At 39.3% G+C, this 25,840-nt stretch overlaps 1 protein-coding gene across 1 annotated transcript in view; it reads right to left on the reverse strand.

Annotated features, from left to right (window-relative positions):
- LOC133462096 (brain-enriched guanylate kinase-associated protein) overlaps nt 1-11,660 on the reverse strand; it is a 57,583-nt gene extending 45,923 nt beyond the window's left edge. The window contains exons 1-2 of the mRNA XM_061743228.1: nt 10,918-11,660; nt 5,665-5,696 (exon numbers count right to left, since the gene is read on the reverse strand). Of these exons, the coding sequence (XP_061599212.1) occupies nt 5,665-5,696; nt 10,918-11,466 (581 nt within the window). The 5' untranslated portion in view covers nt 11,467-11,660. The remainder of the gene's footprint in view (nt 1-5,664; nt 5,697-10,917) is intronic.
- Between the last annotated feature and the right edge of the window lie 14,180 nt (nt 11,661-25,840).

The following is a 25,840-nucleotide window of genomic DNA, read 5'->3' on the forward strand; positions in this document are numbered from 1 at the left end:
TATTTTTTTTGTATTGTTTTTAATATGTGCGAACAAATAAACTAATAAACTAAGAAAAACATGCAAAATGCAGAAAAAAATATGTATAGTTAGAGGTTACATATTTTATCATTGATGAGTCATGGTTTCTGTGTTGCCACATGAACGGCCTACAGTGCATGTCCCCATCTCTAATGAATTGTGAAATACAGCATTTTGGATATGAGGGCAAATGTATAGGTGAAACCGGTGACACATTATAGTTCCAGAGAGGAGAATTATACATCCAGGTACTTTTTAGAGGGAAAACAACCTGTTGGATTTGAATGGCTGTCAATAGTTTGAGGTGATTACAGTAAGTAAAATGAAATAGTTAAATAAGATAAATTTGTTCCCTTGTAGCTATGGTGTTTGATCTTCTTTAATTGTGATGGAAGGATGGCCATGAGTCTGCCTCAAATGGGTGAACAATACCACCAACTGAAAAGGTGTCATATCCTGACATCTGTGATTACGTGACCAAATCTCCAAGTGAACTATTCAGAACCTTCAATGAAGCTTCACATTTTGCAAATGTGCTTGCAAATTAACTTTTAACATCCGAGCAAATAACTTTCTTGACTTGGGTATAATGAAATTATCACCACAAACTTGTACTTACTGTAAGGGCTCTATGGATTGCCTTTCACTGTCCTGAAGCAAAAACCAAGATTTATTTTTTTTTCAATAACTTGATCAGCGAAACCCTGTTCAGCAGCTTATATGCACCATACCACCCGTGTTCTGAATTTGCTCCCAGCAGCTTCACAGCATTTGTTTTCCCCAAAAGGGGATGTGCTTCAGATCAATAAGGTCAAATCAAGTTCAAGTCTACTATAATTTCGATGATGTTTGTTCTCATCAAGAAAAACAACTGCAGGTTTGTTGATGAGAGAAATTCATTTCTCTCATAACAAACAGTGCAATTGTAGGCCTTCTTTTTCTTTTTTTTTCAGTTTTCTTTAATACTGTAACTTCTACTGCAAAAAAATGTTGATTAAAGATTCAATGTTTAATAATTTTGTCCCTTGAAATGTCATCTTTGTCTTTCTGTGTATTTCCTGCAACTAATACACAATAATATAGCTCAAGAGCTGCATAGTCCTGCAGACCAGGATCAGCATCATGCTCTTTACACCTTCACAAGCTCTCAAGCCATCAACAACAGCCACACAGAAGGGAAAAAAAGATGGAGAGTGCTAAAGGGTAGATTCACATACTGTGTGGCTCATACTGTATTGTTACAGTCAAAGTCCTACTTAAAATGTCTCCATTGTTAAAATTCTGTGAAAGAGCAGGAGCTCAGATCTCTGTGAGGTTGCCACGACAACTATGTTGAGACATGCTTGTGCTGTTGGTCTGGCAACGGATGAGAAATAATCACGTTGCACATTATTAAGATACATAGAAGTCCATTTGAAGACCTAAAGTTACTCATATAAAGTTGATTTTTTAATGGTTTATTTGCTGTTTTGCAAACACTTATACCATCATTTGGTAGTACTCCAGTAAAAATAGTTAGTGTAAGATAAAATAAACCTATGTTGCACATTCTAGTCCCACACAGGTAAACTGTGTATCTTCAAATTTCAACCTTCAACTCAAAGCATTAATATACCAACAGTTATAGTGAACCACATTATATAAGACTGTTGATTTGAAAAAAAAAAAAGATTTGCATTCTTTGTTCATGCAACAAAGCTTGTACTTTAATGCAGTCTTAGCTTTCAAGAAATGCACAGGGATTTTAAACAAAGGTGGCAAGAAACTTATGATGTGTTATGATTGATGACCAGTTGTCGTTTTCTCTGCCGTACTGCAGCTGTCGCTCAGTTATGTGGCTTTACACTTTACATCATAGGAACAATCACGCCATATCTGACACTGCATGCCTCCCAGCTCACGGGACAGACGATGTTTATTTATCGCCTCAGTGCTCCTCTAGCAGGTGTCCCAGCATGGGCAGCGAGACCCCCTAACAGATGGTCCAGAATACGGGGACGCCTTCAGCGTTTCATCAACTCTGCTGGCTACTCACGGCTGTCTGAATCAAATTCAAGTCACCAGTGGATGCCTACAGATTGATGAGAGGTGTCTTCACCCTGCTAAAAGGCAGTTATACAGGATTCTCGACCACCACGTTCTTTGCAACACCGTCCGGCGCTGTCTTTCGTATGCACACTGCAGTCTCAACCTGTTCTCGTGTGAGCTTCCAGAGCAGTGATTCAAGCTATCAAATTAAAGGATGGGCACGCCCCTCTACCTTCAAGAAGACTCGTCTTCAGAAAACACCTCCTGTCTTACAGTAAGACCTTAATGTTCATAACCTGCATGTGTTTATGCTTTGAGCTTTCATACAGTTTCACAAAAGTTTGTCACCTTTTAGTTATGTGTGCAATGGCCTTGATTGACAAATGCTTATTTCAGTAATGTTATATATAATAGGGGGCTATAACAAAATGTCATGACTGTTGTGTTGTCCCACATTGTTTTCATTTACATCGTCGTGTACTACTGACAGTTATGTGAGCCTTGCTTTTACACACGCTAGATCTCAAATTGTAACTATCGAACGTGCAATATTTATCTCTTTGATCCGACTGAATACCTCAACAGCCAATGGGAGCAAGCTCACAGGTTTAACAGTGAACAAGGCACAACAAACATAAAACCAAATGCAATATAGGAAGAAAAAAAAACAGCTTGAAGATTTGAACACAAAAGTGCCTTTATAAAGCATCATGCACAACATTAATAAGCATGTTTGCTGTCATCCGCAATCCTCATATCACAGATGTTATGATAAATGTTTTATTAACAGTAGGACTGTTGCTTCATAGTTTACCCTCTGGAGGTTCTAGTCTGTGTTAAATGAACTTTTAACTTAGCCTGAGTTCAATGATACAAAAGCAGTTCTTGTAATGTCTTCCTCACTCAAACAAAATTTAGTTAAACACTTGTCACTTTTGAACACGTAAATTTCTGCAGAAACACCACTGTGTAACTGTTAATACAAGTGTTAGATGTGTATTATGGATACGTTTTCTACTGTGTCCAGTATATAAAATCAGTTGAGACGGTCCTTTGTGTGCAATGTGCATTCTGGTCTTACATGTAACACTCCCAAGAGTCTCTGCTCTCACCAGCATGAACTTTCAACAGTTTTTCTAGTATGTCGGTTGTCTGTAGTATGTGGTATTTCACCTTAAAATCCAATATGCTACAGCATAACAAGGAGCTGCTCGTGTCACTGCTGTGACTGGGTTTTGTTTGAATGGCCCACTGCATTGTGGGATATTGTACAGCAAGGTATCATTGTGTACTCTTGTATATTTTTCCAGAGTTAGCACACATTCAGGGTTTGTTTGTTTTAATTCACTTTTTCGCAGACATTGATTTACACTACATGATACATGTGCATTTCTCCGAACCTAAAGCGCTATGATTGTCTATCGCAGACAAGGCACAAAAAAATACCTCGAACAAGCTCCAGTTCAAAAATAAATAAATGAATATAAAAAATAAATATGACCTTAAAATCTTTTTGCTGTCCGTCGAGTTTTACTTTTATACGGCCGTGTGTACACAAACACACATCCACTACCTTTAAAAAACTTTGATACTCTTTGAATTCCTTGAAAAATTTAAATGTGACATCAAGAATATTGATCTTATTTGTATAAAAAGAGCCAAATATTTTCTGAGGCTGCAACATTGTCATTAGATGGCAAACAGCTTTATTTTTTACTTTCTCTTTTTATGACTTCATTTTCTCCTTTGAGCTTCACTCCAGGCTTCAGGTTCAGTTTGACAGCGACAATCATGATGCCCATCAGCAATTTCTCTTTTTGTCTGGAACAATAGACCAGACCCTGTAAATCACCTGATAAAGAACGTATGAATGATGTAAAAATAAAAAAAAAATAAAAATATTACTGCAACCTAGGTGCACAGCCGTATAGCGGAAAATTTGTACAAGATGGAAAATATGACACTTCTCTGCAATGCGAAGTTTCAATTATAAGCTGTAATCAAAAAGTCATTAATCTCATGAAATCAGACTTTAATGTGTATAATGGGCTTTTTTTAACATATACTGTTCATATTTATAGGTTTGAAAGGTTCGGTCAGTGCATGGTGATCTCAACTTCTCTGGCATTGATTTAACTAAGCCTTAAAGTAAAGAACAAAACAGCCTGTGGTGAGAAGCTGTGGCTTATTATCTATAGCAGAAATCGTTTCAGTTAACGGAGGAGGAACACTGTGTGCTGCTGGGGCTTTGTGAGCTGATGTTTGTTTGGACATCCTTCAGCTCTTATTAACAGCCTTGAGTTGTTGGCACTCAAATCAACAAGCTTTTTTTTTGTTGGCTGTATCATTAAAAAAAAGAATATTTGTAAGCGATTACGCGTACAAACGTTTAAAACTGAGTTGGATTGTGCGTACAGTATAGTAATGAAACTCTATGGAGTAAATCAAGTTCTGAAAGGTGTCCGTTTTCTTTTCCTTCACCAAACTCTGTCCACTGTGCAGGAAAAGTTTCCACCTCATCTGCTTTAATTATGCAGCGGGAGACAGAGATCACTAAGACTCAATGTTTCCACATGTAAGTGGTGACATGCAACGCTGACATCAACTCAAGGAAACACAGAAATAAAAAAGGATCCTGAATTACTCTGAAATAAAAAGCAAAGTCCTCTACTTCATCAAGTAAAATACCTGATTATGGATTCCCCTCAGTTGCTCTGTCTCTCTCATAATATACTGTATACAAGGTGAAAAGTTTAGTTTAATGAGAGTAACTTTTCTCTTTTAACTTTTTCTCATGATGCACTTGTTCAACCATAATTAGCTCTCTGTGGTATCACCTTGCCCATGAATATGAAAGTTAATTGAGGGCTATGAAAATAGTGGGCGCCTCATTATTCCCACACAAATAAAACAAACAAACCAACAAAAAACAAGATGACGGCTGATCAAACGGAGCAGGATAAAGATATGAATAATAACTGCAGCTTCACATCAACTGAAACAAATTTCCCTGAGCAGCCTCACTTTTGCTGCAGTGAATTACAACCAGAAACCATGCTCCTTCATATTCTCCTATCACGCAGGACTGTTGCATGCTCACTAGGCTCCCAGTCTTTCCTGGTTATATCCTTTTCTGTCAAAGCAGCCTATGACTATGCAACACATGGAAACACAACCGCTTCAGAACAACACTCCAAACACTCATCATTTCACAAGTGTAGCAGAGCAACTACAATCCCTCGTCTCATCTCAGAGCAGCTAATGAATACAGGCATGCACTTCTCCGCTTTCTTGCCTTACCGTTTATGTGCTTTTCGCTTCATTTTCAGCAGATAAGATCACTACATTCACGTGCCTGTGCCTCCTCTCAGAGAAACATGCATTAAGAAGAAGACTCCTAGTTGTGACAGGAGACGGTGCTGGTAGGCAGAGAGAGAGAGAGAGAGAGAGAGAGAGAGAGAGAGAAAGAGAGAGAGAGGGAGGGAGGTGAGAGAAAAGGAGGGTGCTGTGAATTGAATGGAGCAGGAGGAAGAGTGTGGGAAGAGGAGGGGTTCTGGGAGTGATGGAGGAGAGGAGAGGTGTGGTGGAGAGTAGGCAAAAGTGAAAGTGGCAAACCTTGTGTCATGTCGCATCTCTCCATCAGATTCCTGGTAGGAAGAGGGGAAAAGAGAGTGAATGATTTGATATATTCATCAAGTGAGATTTATCTGACGCTGCCGCTGTCACTGCATGCTGCGCTGTACCCCTTATCTTCTGTTTAACGAGCTTTCAGAGTCACTATGTCTCAGCAAACAAATATATCCATTATTTCCCACTCTCTGCTCCATCAGTAGTGAGAGCATTACGTGAAAGAGGGAGGGGAGCACAGCAAGAAATGACAGATTAACAGAGCAAAAGAAAAATGCTGTGGGCTGCAGAAAGAGGGAGAAACTGCCTCGGGGCGAGAGGAAGACTTGCACAGTAGTCACTGGAAGGACAAAGGAGTAACAGAAAAGTTGAATGACAAAACAAGGGGAAACAAATGAAAGAAGGTGAACACAATTAAACATTGCAGGTAAATTCAAAGATTAGTTTGACATTTTGGCGTACGCAGTTCTAGCGTTCTTGCCTGCAACCTGCACGCTCAGGTCTTGAAGGTATGTTTAAAGCTATATCAACATCTTAGCTTTGCATAGCACAAAAATATTAGGAAAATAAGGGAATCAGGAAGCTAAGTAAAGAGGGAGAGAAGTGTCAATCTGTTCTTTAAAATCAAAATTCAACCTTTTCCACTCCACACAGGATGTTTGTGCATCATGTTCCCCTACATGTAAGCAAGAAAAATGGAGGTGAATGAGAAAGTAGGTCCTTGTTTGCACACGTTTGTTTGTTACGCATGCATTATGCATGACAAGGATTTCACAAGAGGATTCCCCATTTACATTTTCACTTAGGCTTAAATCTTTGGTCCAGAACCAATTAGCCAGAGCAATGTCTTGAACACACTCAACATAGCAGACCACATGTGCAGCTGCTGTCATGAAATGTCATCATAAACTTGAAAGAAAAGTCAGATTTTGTGAATTCACTGTGTGTGGTCACTGCTGCGGATAGCTGGTGTGCCTGCGTACGTGTGTGTGCTCGCATGTTGAATGCGGCTCTGGCCAGGCAGGTTCAGGGTTTACTGTGGAGGATTCAGTGGGATATAATAATGAATGTCACAGGTACACAGCTCCATCATGCAGTTTATGGGAGGGCAGTGTGTGCTTGTGAGCATGTGTACGGCATCCCTCGCGGTGCTGTGAGTGTGTTACAAACACTAGGAATGATACAGCAGGATGACTCATACAGCTACTGAATGAGACAACGCTCAGTAATCCCCTCCATCCATCCCTCCATCCAGCCTCCCTCCGTGCAGAGGGCAAGCCTAGAGAGAGTGGGAGGAGGAGAAGATCGGAATTCCTGGAAGGTATCACTGAATGATTATCTGCTGCTTTATCTGTCAATTCATTCACATGAAAGTGTTTGCCTTTATGTTGCTTTCGCAAAACAACAGCAAATGATTAAGGTTAATGCGTTGGTAATGGTGGTGCAGTAAATGTACCACAAAGGAACAATGTCATATGTTTATTTGATAATACAGTTCTTATCATAATGAAAAATAAAGTCTCAATAAAATATTTTTAAACAGTTACGCTGTATAATTTACAACTGAACAGAAAATGCTCCAAAAACCGCAGGGAGCAGATAATCTGTACGTACAAGATGGATAGTGTCTCTGTGATTTCATTTCATTACTTTGTGGACCTCTTTATATCCTGAAGCTTTGTGTTTGTTGTGTATCTGTTAGTATCCTGGGTTTTGGTCGGGTTGTGTCTGTCTGAAAACCTATAAAAACACTACGCATGCCCTCTGGGCAGCAGAAATGACTCTTATCTGTCACTGATGGGTGAGTTATGCTTCTGTGTCAAACCAATGACGTATGTCTGCCATCGCTGGGGACTTCCTCGTAACTGTAACCTGACGTGCACTTCCCCAGAGCTGCAAATCACAACTAAAATGGTTGTTTGCATTAGCATTGTGTTTCCTTCCATGTATTTCCTGTTATAATTTCTTCTTTGCTGTTTTGTAGCCAAACAAAAAGACAGATTGCTGTAATGTTGGCTTTTTCTTTTTCTGCTTTGTAAAAATTCTCCTAATGTGTCTCAAACCCCTTCCCCCCTCGGAGTAGTCATGGGTGTGAAATCCAATAATTGAGATCAAAACGTTTCTTGCATTCGTTTCAATGTATATTTTCTAACACCTTCAGACACTGCATCTTTTCTTTTTTTCAAAAACAGCTCAAGTCTGACATGTTTCTGTGGGCAGTTTCTCTGCTCTCCTTGTGCTTGTGTGGAGTTTTTCTGTGGGTACTCCAGCATCCTGGAGCATGTATGCATGTATGTCAGTTTGATTGTTTTTTCTTAGGAGTGCGTCTGAGTGCGTGTGGTTGTTTGTCCGTATGTGGCCCTGTAATGGACTGGGATACCTCTGGCTTTCACCTAAAGACAACTGGGATTGCTCCAGCTGATCCCCCTGACCCTGAATATAAACAAGCTGGTATCGATCATAGATGTATGGAAGCATTTCACTATCTTCCTATAAAGGGCTCAAACAAACTATTAGCACTAAAACTTAAACCCCAAACATTAACTTTCTGCCTAACCTTGAACAAAAACTAAACCAAAATCTTTTGACAATTTTGGGCTGTCTGGGATGACTGTGATTTTACTTTTCACCCACTCATACTCTTTGATAAGTCTTAAAATATTGTGTGTTAAAATGTATGGTCTTGGCATATTGCAAAAGTAAACATCGGCATGTGAACTTTTGGTAGCCCTGAAAATATCTCAATATGTTTGAGTTTTCAGTAATGCAAACATCAGCCTGTTGCTATTTTAAAAGGAAAGTGTCGTCAAGTTAAGATTTCAGCTCAGGAAGAGAAGAAATGTGGCTATTTTTGAAACTGGTGTTTTTTTTTCCCCTGGACCAGCGATGCAAAGGCACATACTGATGTGAGTTTGCACTGGCTGAACCCACGCCAATACACAACCCATTAACAGGAAGCGGCGATGGTATAGAAAAAAAACTGGATCACATTAATGCATTTCATTTCAACTGCACACAAACTCTTCTTTCTGTGAAGCACTTTCCATAGTTGCTTTTTAAAACCTGCATGTTTTCCAGCACCTGTTGATAAGCGTGTACATGGACTGTTAGGATGCATTCAGTTTTACCAAGAGTTTGGGTAGACATTGCAACATCCATCGAGGTCATTATGAATATTGATGGAGTTTAATCAGTATAGCTTTTTTTTGACATACTGTAGTGATGGAGTATGTTTATACACAGATTTATCACGTCATTATAATATATGTGTATGCATCTCTTACTTGCATATATCTTTTATTTATAATAGATAAAAGATTCTATTTTAACTTTATCCTTAGATATCCAGAATTGATACGTTTCCCCTTTTTAGTCCTTCCTCGAAAGAAATACGCCCCCCTGTCTCTTCAACAGCCCACTTACAACTCACTTTGAGAAACTGCCATTCAGCAGTTTTTTTGTCCCTTTTAAGACACACGCCCCTTCATGAGCTGAACGGTTGCCAGGGAGCTGATGTCCAGTGAAATACTGTAATATTAAGTCAAGAAGCTGCATTCCAAACATGTCCCTGCTTCCTGGCTTTCAGACATGAGTTAAAATCCACCCATCGGTGTAACAGAGTATTTGCATAAAAACACAGCAGGTTGTAAGAGGCCATAATAGCCTGAGCTAGAAACTCACAAGAAAAGAAGATGGAAGAAAATTCTTAAACTATTTATATGTATTTGTTATATTCTCACAGGCGGCTTTTAGGATTGTGAAATTAGTTTTTGAAGCCAAACCATCTTTCCCCCTGTTTTGTTGACTGAAAATGCAGTAAATAAGGATGGTTTACTCCATCCCAAAGGAGCATTACTTCCCCACTGAGGTGTGTGTGTGTTGAATGTTTGGAGGGCACAGAGATGTAAATGCTTTTAAAAAAGGGAGAGAGAGAGAGAGAGAGAGAGAGAGAGAGAGAGAGAGAGAGAGAGAGAGAGAGAGAGAGAGAGAGAGAGAGAGAGAGAGAGAGAGAGAGAGAGACAACAACTTATACAGGCATTATCTGCTGCATCCCTTTGAGATCATCCAAGCTATGAAAGTGAATATCTACTGAGAAAGGATTCATTCAAACTGCATGTCATGCTGCAGTTTTAAGTTTGGGTTTAAAAAGGAATAAGGACAAGCAAGGGGAGTATTCTCTGCATGTGTCATGCACTTCTGTACAAAATCACTTGTATTCCCCATTAATAGAGTTTTAATGTGTACTCTTGTTTCACACGTTGCTTTTATGGCAAGTAGGTAATGTGTCCCATGCCTCTGAACTGAACAACAAACATAAATGATTCACATCTAAAAATTATCAGAAGAATAATATTCAGCTAACAAGGAAGAATGTGATGCAATGATCTGAATCAAAGCCTCGAATAAAGATTGAGTAAAATCATCAGAGGCCAGTGTAATCTTTTCATTTGCCTCTTTATATCCTGCAATCTACATCTACTCTTGCTTCATGAGGAAGCAAGAAATACTGCTACAAAATGTGGGTGCTTCTCTCCACTAACTTGCCCAAATGATCACATTAATTACCTTTATAAAAGTAATTGTTTTCAATGAGAGAATAACCGAACCGTTAACTGTGTATTTGCAGTCCTTTTTCTGATTTAGTCTTGTTTTTGTAAAGGTTTAAAGAAAAAAAAGGGGGGGTGCCTTATATTTGTAGAACACAGAGATGGTATCTCCATGTGTGGTTCCCATTGTAAAGCACCAGGTTCAATATACGTGTTCCATAGTGCTCATGTTTTCAGCATTGTTGAAAGTAATTCCAAACCTTAATGTTCTGTGATTTGGTTTCAAAATCTATTCACATATTGGCCACAAATCAAATCATGGTTTAGTGACCACAACACTTTGGTTAAGTTTAGTAAAAGATAGGGATTGGTTGATTGATCTTTTCTCGGCCAGTTTCATGAATGAATGCTTGTATAACTTTAAACATGACAAAAATATCCAAAAATACTTTTAATTGACAAATAAATTGCTTAGAGTAAATGTAATCCAGAGCTTTCTGATATTGTCAAATATTAGCATTGTCCGTTTGTAAATTGAATTCTTAAAATAACTTTGATTGAATTCCATCTATGTCCTTGTTCCTGGGGTGACGATAAGCAGGTCAGAGTAAGATATTTAAAAACATTGATACCTCAAGGTAGACATTATCAGAAATTTAAAAACATTGTTTTGGTGGTGTTGCGATGTACTCACAGTGAAATTAGAACATCTGGGCAATGTGGTAGATCTAATGGACACTCTGGGAAATCCCTCAGGCCAGCTGAAAGCAGGGCAAGGGTTATTTCGTCCACTGGGAGGTAAGTGAGGAGTAGATGCGTCATAGCTGGTGGGGATCATTTTCTTTTCCTTGTCCCTACTCCTTTCCGTCCCTCTGTCCTGCTCCCGGCACGGTTTTTCTCGTTCTGTACCGTTTTCTCTCCCTTTTTCACCTCCTTTATTTCTTTCCCAGAGGCTCTCTTTTCTCTTGTCCTTCTCCTTTCCTTTCTCCATCCCCAAATCTCCATTTCTCTCCCATGGAATCCTGTTTCCCTTCTCCTTCCCTCTGTCCATGCCTTTCTCCAGGGTATTCTCATTCCTCTCTTTCTTGAGAGTGCCATTAGCAACCAGTTCATCGAGTCGTCTTACTCGGTCAATGTCTGTCTCCAGATAAAGTTTCCCAGAAGACGGCTGCGCCTGGATTGTATATAGCTCTAGGTTGCGCTCTGGGTACGAGGGACTCTCCCGCCTCACTTTTCTCAACATATCCTCAGGCTCCAAGATCTTACAACTGGGCAATGTCTTGCTCCACTCTTGGATGGAGCTTGTAATGTCCTTGGAGTCGCATTCCTTGATGGTCTGAAGGTTTGAGGCAGTTGGGCTGTACCACAGGCTCGTCGCTGATGTAGATGATGGTGGTGGGTTTGCCGGGGCAGAAAGATGTGGTGGATGAGATGGAGTAGAAGGAGGTGCCGGTGGAGGAGAAGAGTGCGGATGGCGGAGGCTGGACTGTTGCTCAGGAGTACCAGCATCAGATTTTAGCACCCTGCAGGTCACCTCATTCAGAAACTGGGAAAACTTACGCCTGTCCTCATTCTTCTCGCCCCGTGGATGGGATGAAACGCTCTTAGAAACATTCTTATTTATGAAAGATGAGGACTTGCCTTGGGTCCCCTTGTCTTTTTTTACAACTCTGCAAATCCTGGTACTGCTGTCTCCTTTAGCTTCAGCTTTATCAGTAGGGTGAGAGAAGATAAGATTCTGGTAAATGATTTCATCCTCAGGCTCTCCTCCAGAAGACGGCTGCTCGGTGTTGCAACTTTTTTCACCTGATTCCCCTGTGGACTCACTCTTGTCTGGTTTGTTAGGTGTACGTAAAAGACAGGTAGCACCTGAGCTCCAGCTGTTTGTATCCCAACTGCCATCGTCATCACTAGAGCTGCCGTTGACGCTCTGAAAGCTTGTACTCCATTCACTGGGACTTGGGCTGTGGTTTTCCAGGCTACCGAGTGAGCGCCTCTTCAGCGAACCCACAGATCCCCGAAGGTTAGGTAAAGAGCTCTGAAAGCTGTGGAGAGATCCTTGAATACTTGGCAGGGATCCTTGCAGGCAGGGAACGGATCGCTGAAGGCTTGAAAAAGAAACTTTTGGACTTGGACTGGTAGGTGTATGAAGACTGGAAAGGGAACCTTTGAGCAGAGGAGAGGACTGGCGGCGCAGTGGAGGGTCTTCCTCGTGGTCGCTGTAAGTTCCAGAGAAAACAGGGCAAGATGCGGTAGAAGAACAAGAGCCGCGATCTTGCCGAGTCGAGGCCGTTCTGGATCTTGACTGCCGTCGTAAAGTAGCCATATCTGTCCCCTTTGCTCCCCTACTTCGAAGAGACTTTTGGGACCGCTTCTTTACAGATTCAAGTCTGAGACCATCCGCGGAAATGGACATGCACAAGTGAACCATGTCAGGCTCAGTGTGATGCTTTTCTGTCCTCTGGCTTTTCCCAGTTTTAATTGTCTGCCCTAGTTGTGTTGACCTCCAACAGTTCACCCGATCTGTTGTACTGTGACACACTTTCCCTGCTGGAACACAGCACACAATAAGATCAAATACAGATTAGCATCTGATAGTCTATTGGATGTTAACCAAATCCTTCCCATTTATGCCATTCATTTCTCTCTTTTTCCTCTTTTTAAAATAGCACTAATGATTAGCTGCTGCATCATCAGTGGTTTCTCTGTGGCACCATCTCTAATGAATTTGTGTATTGACATGGATGATGTTCGAACACGGCTGCATATCCAGGTCAGATATATTGATCATGGCCGCCACGTGATATCTGTTTTGTAGGCTGCAGGAAAGCAAAGTGGCCAAATATTGATTGGCCACACGAGGTACTTTTTTTTTTAATGGTTAGTTGTTGTGCTGGTTATCCTATGGAACAATCTTTAACTTGACCCTCATGAGAGGGTTGGTATTAATTTGTCACTCGTATAATTTACTCCATAACACATCCTCTCTGTGGGAGGGATGTAGTGCAGAAGCAGCATCTGTTGCCTGGTGATTGAATGTAAAGAAGCCTCCAAAGCAGATGTTACCTTTTTCAAACACCAGCAGCCAGAAACTGTGGTGTTTCATAACTTACTGTAAACTGTCTGTACCAACAAAGGCATTTATTAAGCCGTTAATACCTCTGATTCTTTTTTATTAATCTCAGTCATTGTAAAATTTTATATACACACACAAGCTTGATTCCCACTCCCATTTTGCCTCATGAATGAGCGCAGACACTTCCCTACTTTGTCATTTGCATATAAAAACTGTGCTGCAACTAAACAGATACAACAAAGAACACAATAGCAAAGAAGAATCCCAATTTTATCGAGCGTGAAAGTAAGACGCCCATAAATTATGCAGAGAAAAGTAAATCTGTTTCATTTAGGGCTCTCAGTTCGGGTACTTCAAATGAAACAAAAACATTTTTAGAGGAAAAAAGTAGCAGAAGCTGTCAGCTCTGTAAGTTCAGATCAAAGCCTGCAGCAAAGGTAAGAGAAGGGCTTGTATCACAAAAGGGAGGCCAAAAATAGCTAAAGCTCACAAAAGGACATCATCGGGAGTTCAGGTAGACTACTAGTAACCGATCTTTATCTGCAATGAATTGTACACATAGGGCCCGATTTACTAAAGGTTTGCGTGTGTAAAAATGTGTGCAAACTTGACATCACCCGCAAACCAATGTGCAAGCTGATCTACTAACAGCGTGCAAAGAGGACTGCGCCTCTCAAATGAGCAAAATAGCACACGCTATTCATTTAGTACTTTTGCCCTGATGAATACTCAATATGGGGCGTACCCGCCAGAACGCGCTAAATACTGGGAAGGGAAAATGCAAATATCTCCATTTACCACCCGCAATGAGATTTACCAAGCCTGAAAGTTTTTGCGGGGATTGTGATTGCGTCTGTATTTAATACGTTCGAAAGGAATGTGCTAATCTCCACATGCAAAAGGAGAAATATTTTATTTGAATGTTAAATCGAGTATTATTCAGCAAAAGGTTGCCACAGGAGGCACATTCATTTTTTTTATTTGTGATAATAAATAAATCACGTGTTTTCATGGAGAAAAAAGTGTTTCTTATTGTGCGCCTATACTTGTTCTGCAGTTGTCATACTCCGGTGTTGTGCCGTATTCAGCACTCCTGCCGTGAAAAGCACCCCCTCGTCTGACAAAAATTATATTCTCATTCCGTGTCACGTTCTGTTTAGCGTCCAGTTTTGTGTTAATGATTCATGTTTAAATGCGCTCATGGATTCCACAATAGTCATACTTTCCCACAATCACAGTCACAGATAACAAAAATCGGGTAAATGGTTATTGATGTCATTAATTAATAGCCTGCTTACTGTGTTGTCTTCCATAATATTTGTAAATATATATAATATAAACTCCTAAGTATGTGTTTGTGTGAGTGTGTATATATAAATATATTGAAGTGTCAGTGTGTTGTTTTTTTTCTTGGTCTACTTATCATTGAATATACGAGGGGGTGCTTTTCACAGCAGGGGTGCTGAATACGGCACAACAATTTGCCTCGTCCACTAATATCTCTAACTGCAACTCGTCAAATTTCATTTTGCGCTTGCGACTATATCCTGCTTTCCATCCAGACTCTCCATGGCGCAAAGTTTGCGCCGCAAACCGTAAGACACGCAACACCTCATTTAAATACTGCTGTTTGCACCTGTTATCAATTGCGCACGCAATCTTAGTTGATCACCCGCAAAACACACAACAACAGCACGCGCAAACTTTTTCAGTGCACACGCAATTTAGTACTCTTTATTTAGGATCTTAGTAAATCGGGCCCATATTGGGCCATGTGAGATGATCAGGAACCAAACACTGATTTAAAGATGGAGCGTTCTAAAAAAACGTGACATTGGAAGCTAGTGATGCACAAGCCATCTATTATTTAGCGATTGATAATCAGAATAGTCTCTAAATACTTGTTCTCTTCTTAAAATCACATTAGCAAGAGCTCCCATCATCATGGGGCAGCCACATGCACTTGACCATTATACATGGCTGCAACTGATGATTAGACTTTCACTTACAGATGCAAACATATTTGTTGATTCCCTTCCATTAATGAAAGAAAATCCTCAGTGATCACCAAAATAACTTAAAACTGACAAAAGTAATAAAAAAATAATTAACTGAATACCGACTGATGTAAATCAGGCATTACTTTTGAATTGTGGTTCACCAGAATGATAAAAAAAGACAAATCAGTTGGGACCCCTAGTAAAGGGTTAAAAGTTGCCTCTCTGCTGTTTTGTATCACGTTGTTCACCAAACTGAATATGGACAGATAATAAAGAAGAGAGTTGTCTGAGGAGATCAGAAAGAAAATTCCAGACAAGCATGTTAAACGTAAAGGCTAAGGACATCTCCAAGCAGCTTGGTGTTCCTGTGACAACAGCTGGAAATTTAATTCAGAAATTAGGGGTCAACAAGATTGCAGTCAACCTCCCTGGATGTGGCTGCAAGAGAAAATTGATGACAAATTGAAAAGATGGATAAAATGAACGGTAGCCAAAGATCCCAGAGCAACTTCCAAAGAGCTCCAAGGTGAACTCCAAAGTCAAGGTACATCAATGTCAGATCACATCATCTGTCGCTGGTTGAGCCAAAGTGGACAACAGAGAATGACACCCCTGCTGCAAGTATTAAACATAAAAAATGCTGAACTGAAAATTTGTCAAAATTCATATTGACAAACTACAAAAACGTCTGGGGGAAATGTCCTTTGTACAGATGTGACAAAACTGGAGCTTGTTGTCAAGTCACATCAGCTCTATGTTCCCAGACACAAAAATGATACATTCAAAGAAAACGTGATTATAATCAATAACCTGGAAAAACATTTCTTATTTCAGACAGTCATTTGGAGATGTGGACAAATATAACAATTACATATATTCCGATCACGACTGTACGTCTGTCTCATGCGTCTGAATGATGGTTTGTAGCTTTGTAGTCACATGATCTTTAAAATTTTCAATCGAAATTAAAAAAAGAAAATTATTTTAAATTATTTTTGACACTGTAAAAAAGAAGAATGTTGCAGCCTATCAGTCAAAGCTCAAAGTTGACTCTTTAATCACATTTTGAATGATTCATGTCAGAAAAGGTTACAACTTAAATATGTATGGAGAAGATTGATAGGATAACTGACAGACCAGCTCTGAGGAGCTGAGATGTTTTTCTAACGCTGACCCCGATACGTCGCTCTGTAAAATAATTCTTTAAGCTCATCACTACTGCTGTTCAAAAGATCGTCATCAGGGCTCATTGGTGTTTGTCCGTAGAGCCATCGAGTATGACATCCTCATAGTGCAGGACCTATTAAGATACAAAGTAAAATAAAATAATAAATAAATAAATGCTTCCCTTAGTACTCCCACAATGGGGAAATTCTTTCTCTGCATTTAACCCATTTTCTAGTTGAACTAGTAGCAGTGGTCTGCCATGCAATGGCACGGCGCCCGGGGAGCAGTAAGGGTAAAGGGCCTTGCTCAGGGGCCCAAGGTGGTTGACTTTTGGTTGCAATCCAGGGGCTTGAACCTGGGTCCTCCAGACTCCTATTAAGATACAAAGTAGACTCAAACAGCCATAAAAGGATAATGCTTCACTGTGAATGAAATGGTGAATAAATGTGAATAAGAATGAATAATGTCTAATCCCCACAGCTGTATTCTCTTTATTAAAATGTAAAAGGGGGTTAAGTAAGGGACATATGGTAGGATGATGAAAGGACAGCTTTGGGAAGTCCAAACGAAATCTTGGAGGACATTGTTATTTTTTTTAGATTAAATTCTTCCCTTTTGCAAATACACAATTACTTCTAAGGAGCACTACCTGTTTTAGAGTTCGTCAAAAAAAGCTTTACCCTGCTTAAAAGGGGAGGGGAGGTTGTTCTCTAATTGTATTAGTAGATAAGTTCTTCTGTGACGCATCTTCTTTTTTGCTGGTCCTCACACCTTAAAGAATCGAAAGCGACTTTCACATTGAAATTGCAGCATAAAGATGCACCAGAGATCCTTTCTTCATTCTGCTTCCACTCTCCTCTTCAGTGAATTCACAGTGTTCCCAAAAAGGTACATCACTGCTCCCCCAGTGTGTGCTTTCACAAAACATTACAATGTTCCACTATCATAAGACGGCTCTTTTTTTACTTTGGGATTCACAGTCAGCATCAACTCCCTGTTGTCTCTGATCACTGGCTACTTTATTCAGTTGGCGGCGAATATAGCTCAAAGTTTGATAAAAGCAAACAAAATTTGAAAGTTTATACCAGATGGCTCCAGTGCTGGCCAGAGTTTCACCATGGTTGCTTAGTTTCTGCTGTTGCAGGGGGAAGGTTGCTAAACAACAGAGTTTTGCTGAGCAGCTAGTGGCCAAGGTTGAATGAAAAAGATCTTAATGCGGTGAGCATCTTTTTCTACTGTGTTTTAGCTTGTTTGTCACTTGGATAGGTCTTTTTGTCAGGTGTTCTGACAATTAGCCAGCTCTGACTGTCCCTATGCTGTGCTGACTGATTTCATCTTGACTGTGCTGCATTTGTTGCCATCCTCACATATTTGTTGCACCTCTCTGTCACATATCACCTGTTTCAATCCGTTGGCCGTTTGTTAGCCTGAATTATGGTTCTGCGCTACACCAACCACCAACGCAGAGCACATGCCGTTGCCGTGACGCCGTCCTGAATCCTTCGGACTTCTCCGTCGCTCCATTTCGCCGCGGTGCAGTACCCCCCGCGACCGCTAGGGGGGTGCGATCTTTTCCTGAATGGTTTATCCGACTTTTCCGGTCACAGTGAATCAAAGAGATAAGGACAACTATTGTGCAAAAAAACAAAACAAAAAAAATCACACACACACAAAGAAAAGAGCGCTGAAAGTTCACGACTGCTTCACGAACCGGAACCGGAAATGCGTTGCTACCAAGCAAACCAATCACAGCCCTCTCAGTCTGCGTTGGTCTGCGACCTCTTGACGAGTAGTTACAATTTGTGGGAGGTGTGCGTCAGGCACGGCGTGACGTGCGGCGTGGGGTGCTCATTGCGGCGCAACCTGCGGCGCACGCTCGGCATCGATTTAACGCAGAACCATAATCCAGCCTTTACTACCTCCTAGGGCAGAACGGGCAGCAGCACTCCAACCCAAGGCTAGGTGCTATGAACAGAGTGGTAAACACATGGTTGAAATCAGAGCTGTTGTAACAGTCTGCATATTTTTTAGCAAGACATGTCATAGACATCTCACCTCTAAGACCTCAGGAATCGTTAAAAAAAAGTCCCAGTGTGCCTCCTTTAATGTAGATCAAGAGAAAAATTGCGTCCCACGACTGGAGTGTCCTTTGAAACTGCTGTAAATTTACAAAATAGCTATGCAAATTATTTCTTGCAAGCCAATTTTGGCTTGCAAGAGTTGTGTTCGGAGGAAAAAAGCTAAACTGTGACAGTGAATGCAGATAATGATATCTGTAAAGCGTTGACAAGAAAGCATTGTCAGTGTTATGATGTAAACCCAGAAAAAAAAAACACACACTGCTTCTTTTACACTGCCTTAACTTTCATGAAATATTGATTTGGCGCAAAATGTGGTGGCCTATAATAACATAACACTGAAATGTAAAAACAATCTTTGCTAAGTTTTAACCATGTTTCTTTGTCTAAGTAGAACTTTAAAGGTTTCCCCCCAAAAAAGTTGTATTATCTTTCCTCTCGTTTCATTGTGTTCTGTTCTTTTGGTCGAAAGAGAAACTCAGATTGTCAAAAAGCTCAAATAAAATCCAATGGGATAATAGCTTTGTAATCAGATTCAGCAATGCAAGCACCCCCCCGCCCCCAGCATTTTGAATCATACGCACTGGTTTTACTAATAAGATCTTCGCTGAATCATATCTTTTGTGTATGTCCTGATTCCCCACAGCCTCCAGAGCTAAAATAAAAAGATCAGATGCCTCATTTAATCCTTTCAAACATCTGCCGGATAAACTCTTCAGAGATATGCTTTGACATTTCTCTAAGCTTCAGATGCGTACATGGGGGAATGTTACTTGGTATTTAGTAGGAGTTTTAGGCCGGGTGAACACAATGAGACGAGAAACACAAGAAGGAATACAATTAACCTTCATGGTAATTTTCATGATTTCCTTTCCAGCTAAAATCAAGACACTGATAAACGTATTTACTGTGCTTATTTATGAATCTGCTGCTTTTGGACCCTTTCATGAGCTTTTTTCGACAAAACATACCTCAAGTCTTCTTGCATTCACGCCTACCAGTCGTGCTGCTCAGCACAGAGAGACATTAATTCCCCCGAACGCTGCTGAAGACAATGTAACAATGAAGACACACTTACTCATTCAACTTTAATGTAATTACTGCCACTTTCATTCAAGACCCACGTGACATTTTACCTTCCTTTCATTAATGAACACACATATATGGGAGACCCCCGTTTCTACCTGATGTCCACATTGATGTTGCCATGGAAACAGTGGTTTGTGATCTGGATCTATCTTTCCTGTCTAGCAATGTGCTAGAGTGATCTTTATAGCTTTCCCCTCAAATGCCAAGGCAATATAAAATAGACACCTATAGGAAATGTCAAATGTGCAGTCTGACCAAATATATTAAATCTAGTCAGTGAAGACATCCAATAATTGTCATGTTTATGGCAATAAGAGTAGTTCATGAGGGGAAAAGACATTAAAGGATTTAAAATTAAAATGAATGGCACTATTGTACATAAAAGCTTTGGATAAGAGGCTCCAGGTAGGCTTAGTATAATTGGAGGTACCAACCCTTGCATTTGCAGATAAGAATGCTTAAACATGCGCCCACAAATACATGCACATTCATGTATTCATACCCAATGAGCACGGGCAGAGTGCCTTACTGATTTGTCACTGCAAACCTCTATTGTTTATATATTCAACAGCGCCCTCCAGTGGTTTAACTGCGTCAAATACAGTTGACATATTTGTTTCTCCCTTTCTCGCTGTTTCTCTGCTTAATCAGCCGTGACACAGACAAATTACTTGATATACCCATGTCTGGGTTCAAATCACCTGGATGACTGAGAATCTGCTGAAAGGTTACTGTTCTTTTTATTTTGTTATTTTTCACAAGAAACAAAAGATAGTATGTAGTGGTTGAAATGTTTAAGGTATTTTGTATCCAGTCACCACGTGACATCATTATATTCCTAATGGGTGAAACAGGATATATTCAAATGTGGGTTTTTGTGTTCAAGATTTGTCAAGAAAGTGTTTTGGGAAAAAATTTTTCTTTAATTTAAAAGTCTACCCCCAGTTGGATGTTGAATGACTTGTTATGTAGGCCTATAACTAAAAAAAGTTTAATTTGAAGTTAATGAACTATGTAATATTTGCATATTTTCTGTCTATTCCAATTGTTGTGTCATGTATGTCATATTAATTGCTTTGAAAGTAAAATTGTGTTGTTTTAAATGCATTGTACCATATTTCAATTCCTGAACTGCTGCTAGCATGGCAGCATATCCTATACCATCAATGCAACTTGACTGCATCTGTGTTTGCACCCGTACTGAAATAAATAATACTTTTTATTTTCAAGGTTCTGTTTATAGACGTAGAACTAGATGTAAATAATACCTGTGACTTCACTCAATGGTTTTAATCTCTCTTCATCTCCCTACATGGTGCCATATTGGTGGGAACTCTTGAACTATCCTGGACACTGGAACATGCCCACCTTGACTCAGTTACCACATGCTAGCTATTTTAGCAGTAGTTAGGGTTGCCACCCGTCCCGTAAAATACGGAATTGTCCTTTATTTGAGAAAAAATTGTTGCGTCCCGTATTGAACTAATACGGGACGCGATTTGTCCCGTATTTTCATTAAGCCTTTATATACACACGTCTGTCACACACACATCAACACAAAATTTAACAATAATGAACAAAATAAAACACAGGAAACATTAAGGCCAGCAAAATTTAAATATATTCCAAAACGTCATTCGTAGTAAATTTAACTAAATGGGAAACAAATATATTATTTCCCCACTACATTCAAAGTGAGATATTTCAAACCTTTATTTGTTATGATTTTGGTGATTATGCTCACAGTTTATGAAAACCCCAAATAAAAAATTAATTAGAGAATATTTTATGAAATCAATAAACAATTCCATCATCAAAATTATAACAAATAAAGGTTTAACATATCTTGCTTTGCATGTAATAAGGTACTAGGTAATATATTAATTTCACCTTTTAAGTTGAATTATTGAATAAATTAACTTTTACACCATATTCTAGCTGAATTATTGAAATAAGTTAACTTTTACACCATATTCTAGTTGAATTATTGAAATAAATTAACTTTTACACCATATTCTAGTTGAACTATTGAAATAAATTAACTTTTACACCATATTCTAGTTGAACTATTGAAATAAATTAACTTTTACACCATATTCTAGTTGAATTATTGAAATAAATTAACTTTTACACCATATTCTTCACCTGTAGGCTATATTATAAATCTGGGCTGATGTGGACATACATAGCATAGGAGGCTATTTCAGTTGCTATATGGTTGTATGTCTGTACAGTCATGCAAGTTCAATGCTATTAAAGCACGTTAAACTTTAAATCAAAGTATTTTGTTTTTTCACATAAAATAAACAGATTTCTATGCAGTTTAGAAGTTTTGGGTTTTTTTTTGGCTCCTGCGCTGCTGAAATCGGGGCGTCCCTTATTTCTATTTCTGAAAGGTGGCAACCTTAGTAGAAAGAAACAAGAAAGAAACTGAAAGGTAATCACACAGTAGTGGACAGACATATGAATAAATTTACAAAACATATTTTAGCTCGGCTAAGTCAGCTCATCATCACCTATGATACAAATTAATGTTACTGTACATTCATTCGGATCAAATCCATCCATGATACATCCATCAAATCCATGACATCTGCAACGAGTGCTCTGAGAGCTGCACGGGGGCGACGATAGCTCAGGCTGCTATGCTAAGGTTCGATCCCAAACCCTTCCAGGCCAACCCAGAACCGGTCACAGTTGTCCCCAAGTACAGTTAACAGCACAAATAAGGTTACATTATCTTAAAATAAGAATGATTATGCTTTTGGGTCTTTATTTAGGTACAGCTCAGAAGCCAAGTTCACTGAAGATGCTAAGTGCTCTGTGTGGGTAAATGAATGTATGTAAGGATAACTGTGACCAAGAGCAGCACCTTTCATATATGCTTTTTCTCTCTACCATGGTAATTACTGATTTAAAATGAATGCGTTTAGTTAAAGTAAGTGAGGTTTGGGGGGATATTATCCCAGCATGTGTGCGCCTCTTCGCTCTAAATAGATAAAAATGCAAAGGAAAGAAGGCACCACGGGGAGAACACGGAGGTGTTCTGAAGTGAAGAAGCCTGCAGTGAGATGGAGACATAAATGAGGAAATAGAGCTGTCAGCGGTGTTTAGCACTGGCTTGTGGAGCTGGTAATGATCGGCTTATATGCCTGAGCGAAATTCATGAATATCAGTGTGGTAATCACATGCAGTGTTTTTTTACACAAAGGAAAAGAGAACGGAAGACAAGAAAATGGGGACTGTGATTAGAAACTCAAGAGGGCTGCTTGAGAACCTTCACTCAAACACAGCATCCACGCTTATATCTAGATTTTAAAGAGTTCTTCATTTATCAGCACAATTAGCAAAAGCCTCAGTTGTAAGTTACAAATTTGGTGTGTATGAAAAACAGCATAAACAATGGTGGATGAAAAAGTAGTGTATCTTTATAAAATGTTGTGTAATAGTGCACTGTCTGAAAATGAAAGAAATCCCAAATTCCAATCATATCCAAGAGAAAGTGAGTATTGGGAAGGTTTTGTTTTTGTTGTGTTTTGGATGGTCATGGGTTTTGATTTGTTCTCATTTTGCTTTAGTTTTCATCTATTCATGCCCTCTATTCTTGTTGCTTTTTTGTTGTTGTTCTCTTTTGCTTTATCTTGAGATCATTTTTCCTTCTGCACCTTTGTTACATCTACTTCCTGTTTATTTTTGTAGATCTTGTTCCATCTTTCTTCTACTGAGGTTTGTTTGTTGGCCTTGTAAGAAATACGTGTATCTATATGTTTCTGTGCTCAGATTATGTTGGATCATTTTGTTTCCTGCCCTGCAAGGCCATTGGTTTGTTCCTTTTTGAGGTTTCTTGTATTTATCGTCTGTCTGCTGTTTACCTGCTGTGAAAGTTTGGGTCCTACATTCACTCCCTTTGGAAATGATTTGAAAATTATAATTTTTTTCTTTCTTTCATTTTATTTTATATACTTTTTTCTTTTTCTGCAATTTTAAGGTGTGGAGATTTGTATTTATTTATTTTTTAATGGGCAATGTTTCGAAACTGCAACCTTTCCATATCTTATGTTTTAAATTTTTTCCCCCACATAAAACAACATTTTCTTGGAGGAAAAGGTAAAGTGTTAAAGGACTGTTAACTTGTACCACCTCAAACCTCTAGATGTGGAATGTTCCTACTTATAACACATGTTATAAAGGGTACAGACTGGCAAAAAAACAGAAGTGCATCCATCTGCTCCGCTCCACTGAAGATAAACAAGTCTGTTCTGGATCAGCTGCAGCAAAGCCATGTCTAGCTGGCAGGAAGTCAGAATTTTCAAAATAAAATTCCAATTGTGGGCTCCAACTCCATAACAAAAATGCCATAGGTGAACAGCGCAGAAGGCTTTAGAGGAGATTTAAAGCATGTACAAGGAGAGGTTGAAATTACACTGTGTTTGTAGCCTACTTGTCATGGTCTCTAAAACATCAAGGGAGCTACAGCAATATACAACATGAGCCACTGCAGCACGGAAAACATTTTTGGTCTTTTTCACAAAGCTTCATTGTCCTAAAGATTTATTTAAAGCTACTTGATGTAACATTACCAGTTATGACCACATGAGGGCACCATTTCACATGACAGCTGATGTGTCGTGTCTTCAGACATAAAGTAGACGTCGAGTCTAAGTGGACATGCCAGACTATCCTGCCTTATTAGCACAATATTTCCAGCTGATCCTCTGTTTACACAGTAGATCTCTATGCCCCCATACAGTTTTTTTAATAAAAAAAAAACAACACATTTTAGCTTTGTTTCTTGCCCTGACACCGATGAAGCCACTTTCAAACCCTGTGGGAAATCTGGAGACTTTATTGTCAGCAAAAGAAAAAAAAGAAGACTTAAATACTTCCATGACTCCTGTATCCGGCCAATAGTAAAAATGTCACACAAACAGCAATGTTTGAGGTTCAAGGAGGTGGGTTCATTTACACGTCTACTGAAGATGTCTGCCATGAGTGAAGACTGGTACCAAAATACACTCCAAGAACAAGTTCTCCCAACAATCCAGGAGCAACGTGGTGATTTTGTGAAATTTACAGCATGATGGAGTCAGGGTACAAGGCAAAAGTGATAACAAAGTGGCTTTGAGATCATGGCATTGTAAATTAGTTGCATGGAGAAGCTGTGGTCGACTTAAAAAATACGACAAATTGTGATCAGATTTGGAGACGATGAATAATACCATTCCCTGTGGAGGTTTTCTTTGTTGAACAATAATACAAAAGTTTTGTTTGTTGAAATTGAACCCTATTCTTATCCCTTTTATATTGAATTAACTGATACAGGAGGACAATAGTAAAAGAAAAACAAGATTTCATCAAGCAAGTCAGCTAAAACAACAGGTGCTGTCCATCCATTATCTATATCCATCCATTATCTATACCCGCTTTATCCTTATCAGGGTCACGGGGGTCTGCGGGAGCCTATCCCAGCTCATTTCAGGTGAAAGGAAGGGGTTACAGGTGCTGTCATTAAAAAAAAAGTGGAAACATCAAATAAAAAACACCAGATGTTAAACCATTTGCTTGTAAATTATTAACTTAATTATAGTCAAGTAGTTCTTGTATCAGAAAGGTTTATGCATGTCTGTGTCGCTGAAAACCTGATAAGAAAATGCAAATGTTTTGCATAAAGTAAAATAATAGTCAAAAAGAACTGAGATGTTTTTGAGAAGTATTGAACAGGAACTCTTTGATAGTAGTAGTGAAATATGAATCAAAGTTAATGATTTAGCTGTTATTGAAATTGTGCCAAGAAGTACATTAATAGTCTTTTTTTTTTAGGGGGGGGCTTCAGTAGTTGCACTGCAGGAGTCATCCAGACTCTCAGTGAGCCGTGTCGTCTTTCCTTAACTTGCTTAAACTTCAAAAGTTCTCTCTCAGCAGGGAGCACGTCAATATTAGACAAAGAATTAAAATTGGTGATTGCTAAAGCTTTGGAGGCCGCCGTCTATAATCTCTTAGTAAAAATATAACTTGACCAGAAAAAGTAAAGAGCTCTTAGTTTGTTCAGACAGACCCACAGAAAGGGTTTTTATCTCACAGCTTTATGGTTTTAATTATGTAAGTTTTTCCAAATAAAATTGGGGGTGCCAATGCAGCTCTCAGTAACCATGGTTACAGCAGAGCCTTTCTCTGCATGGTATATAACTGGTTTGCAGCCACAGAGGG

This window comes from Cololabis saira, chromosome 16, assembly GCF_033807715.1.
Source record: "Cololabis saira isolate AMF1-May2022 chromosome 16, fColSai1.1, whole genome shotgun sequence".
Lineage (NCBI taxonomy): Eukaryota > Metazoa > Chordata > Actinopteri > Beloniformes > Belonidae > Cololabis > Cololabis saira.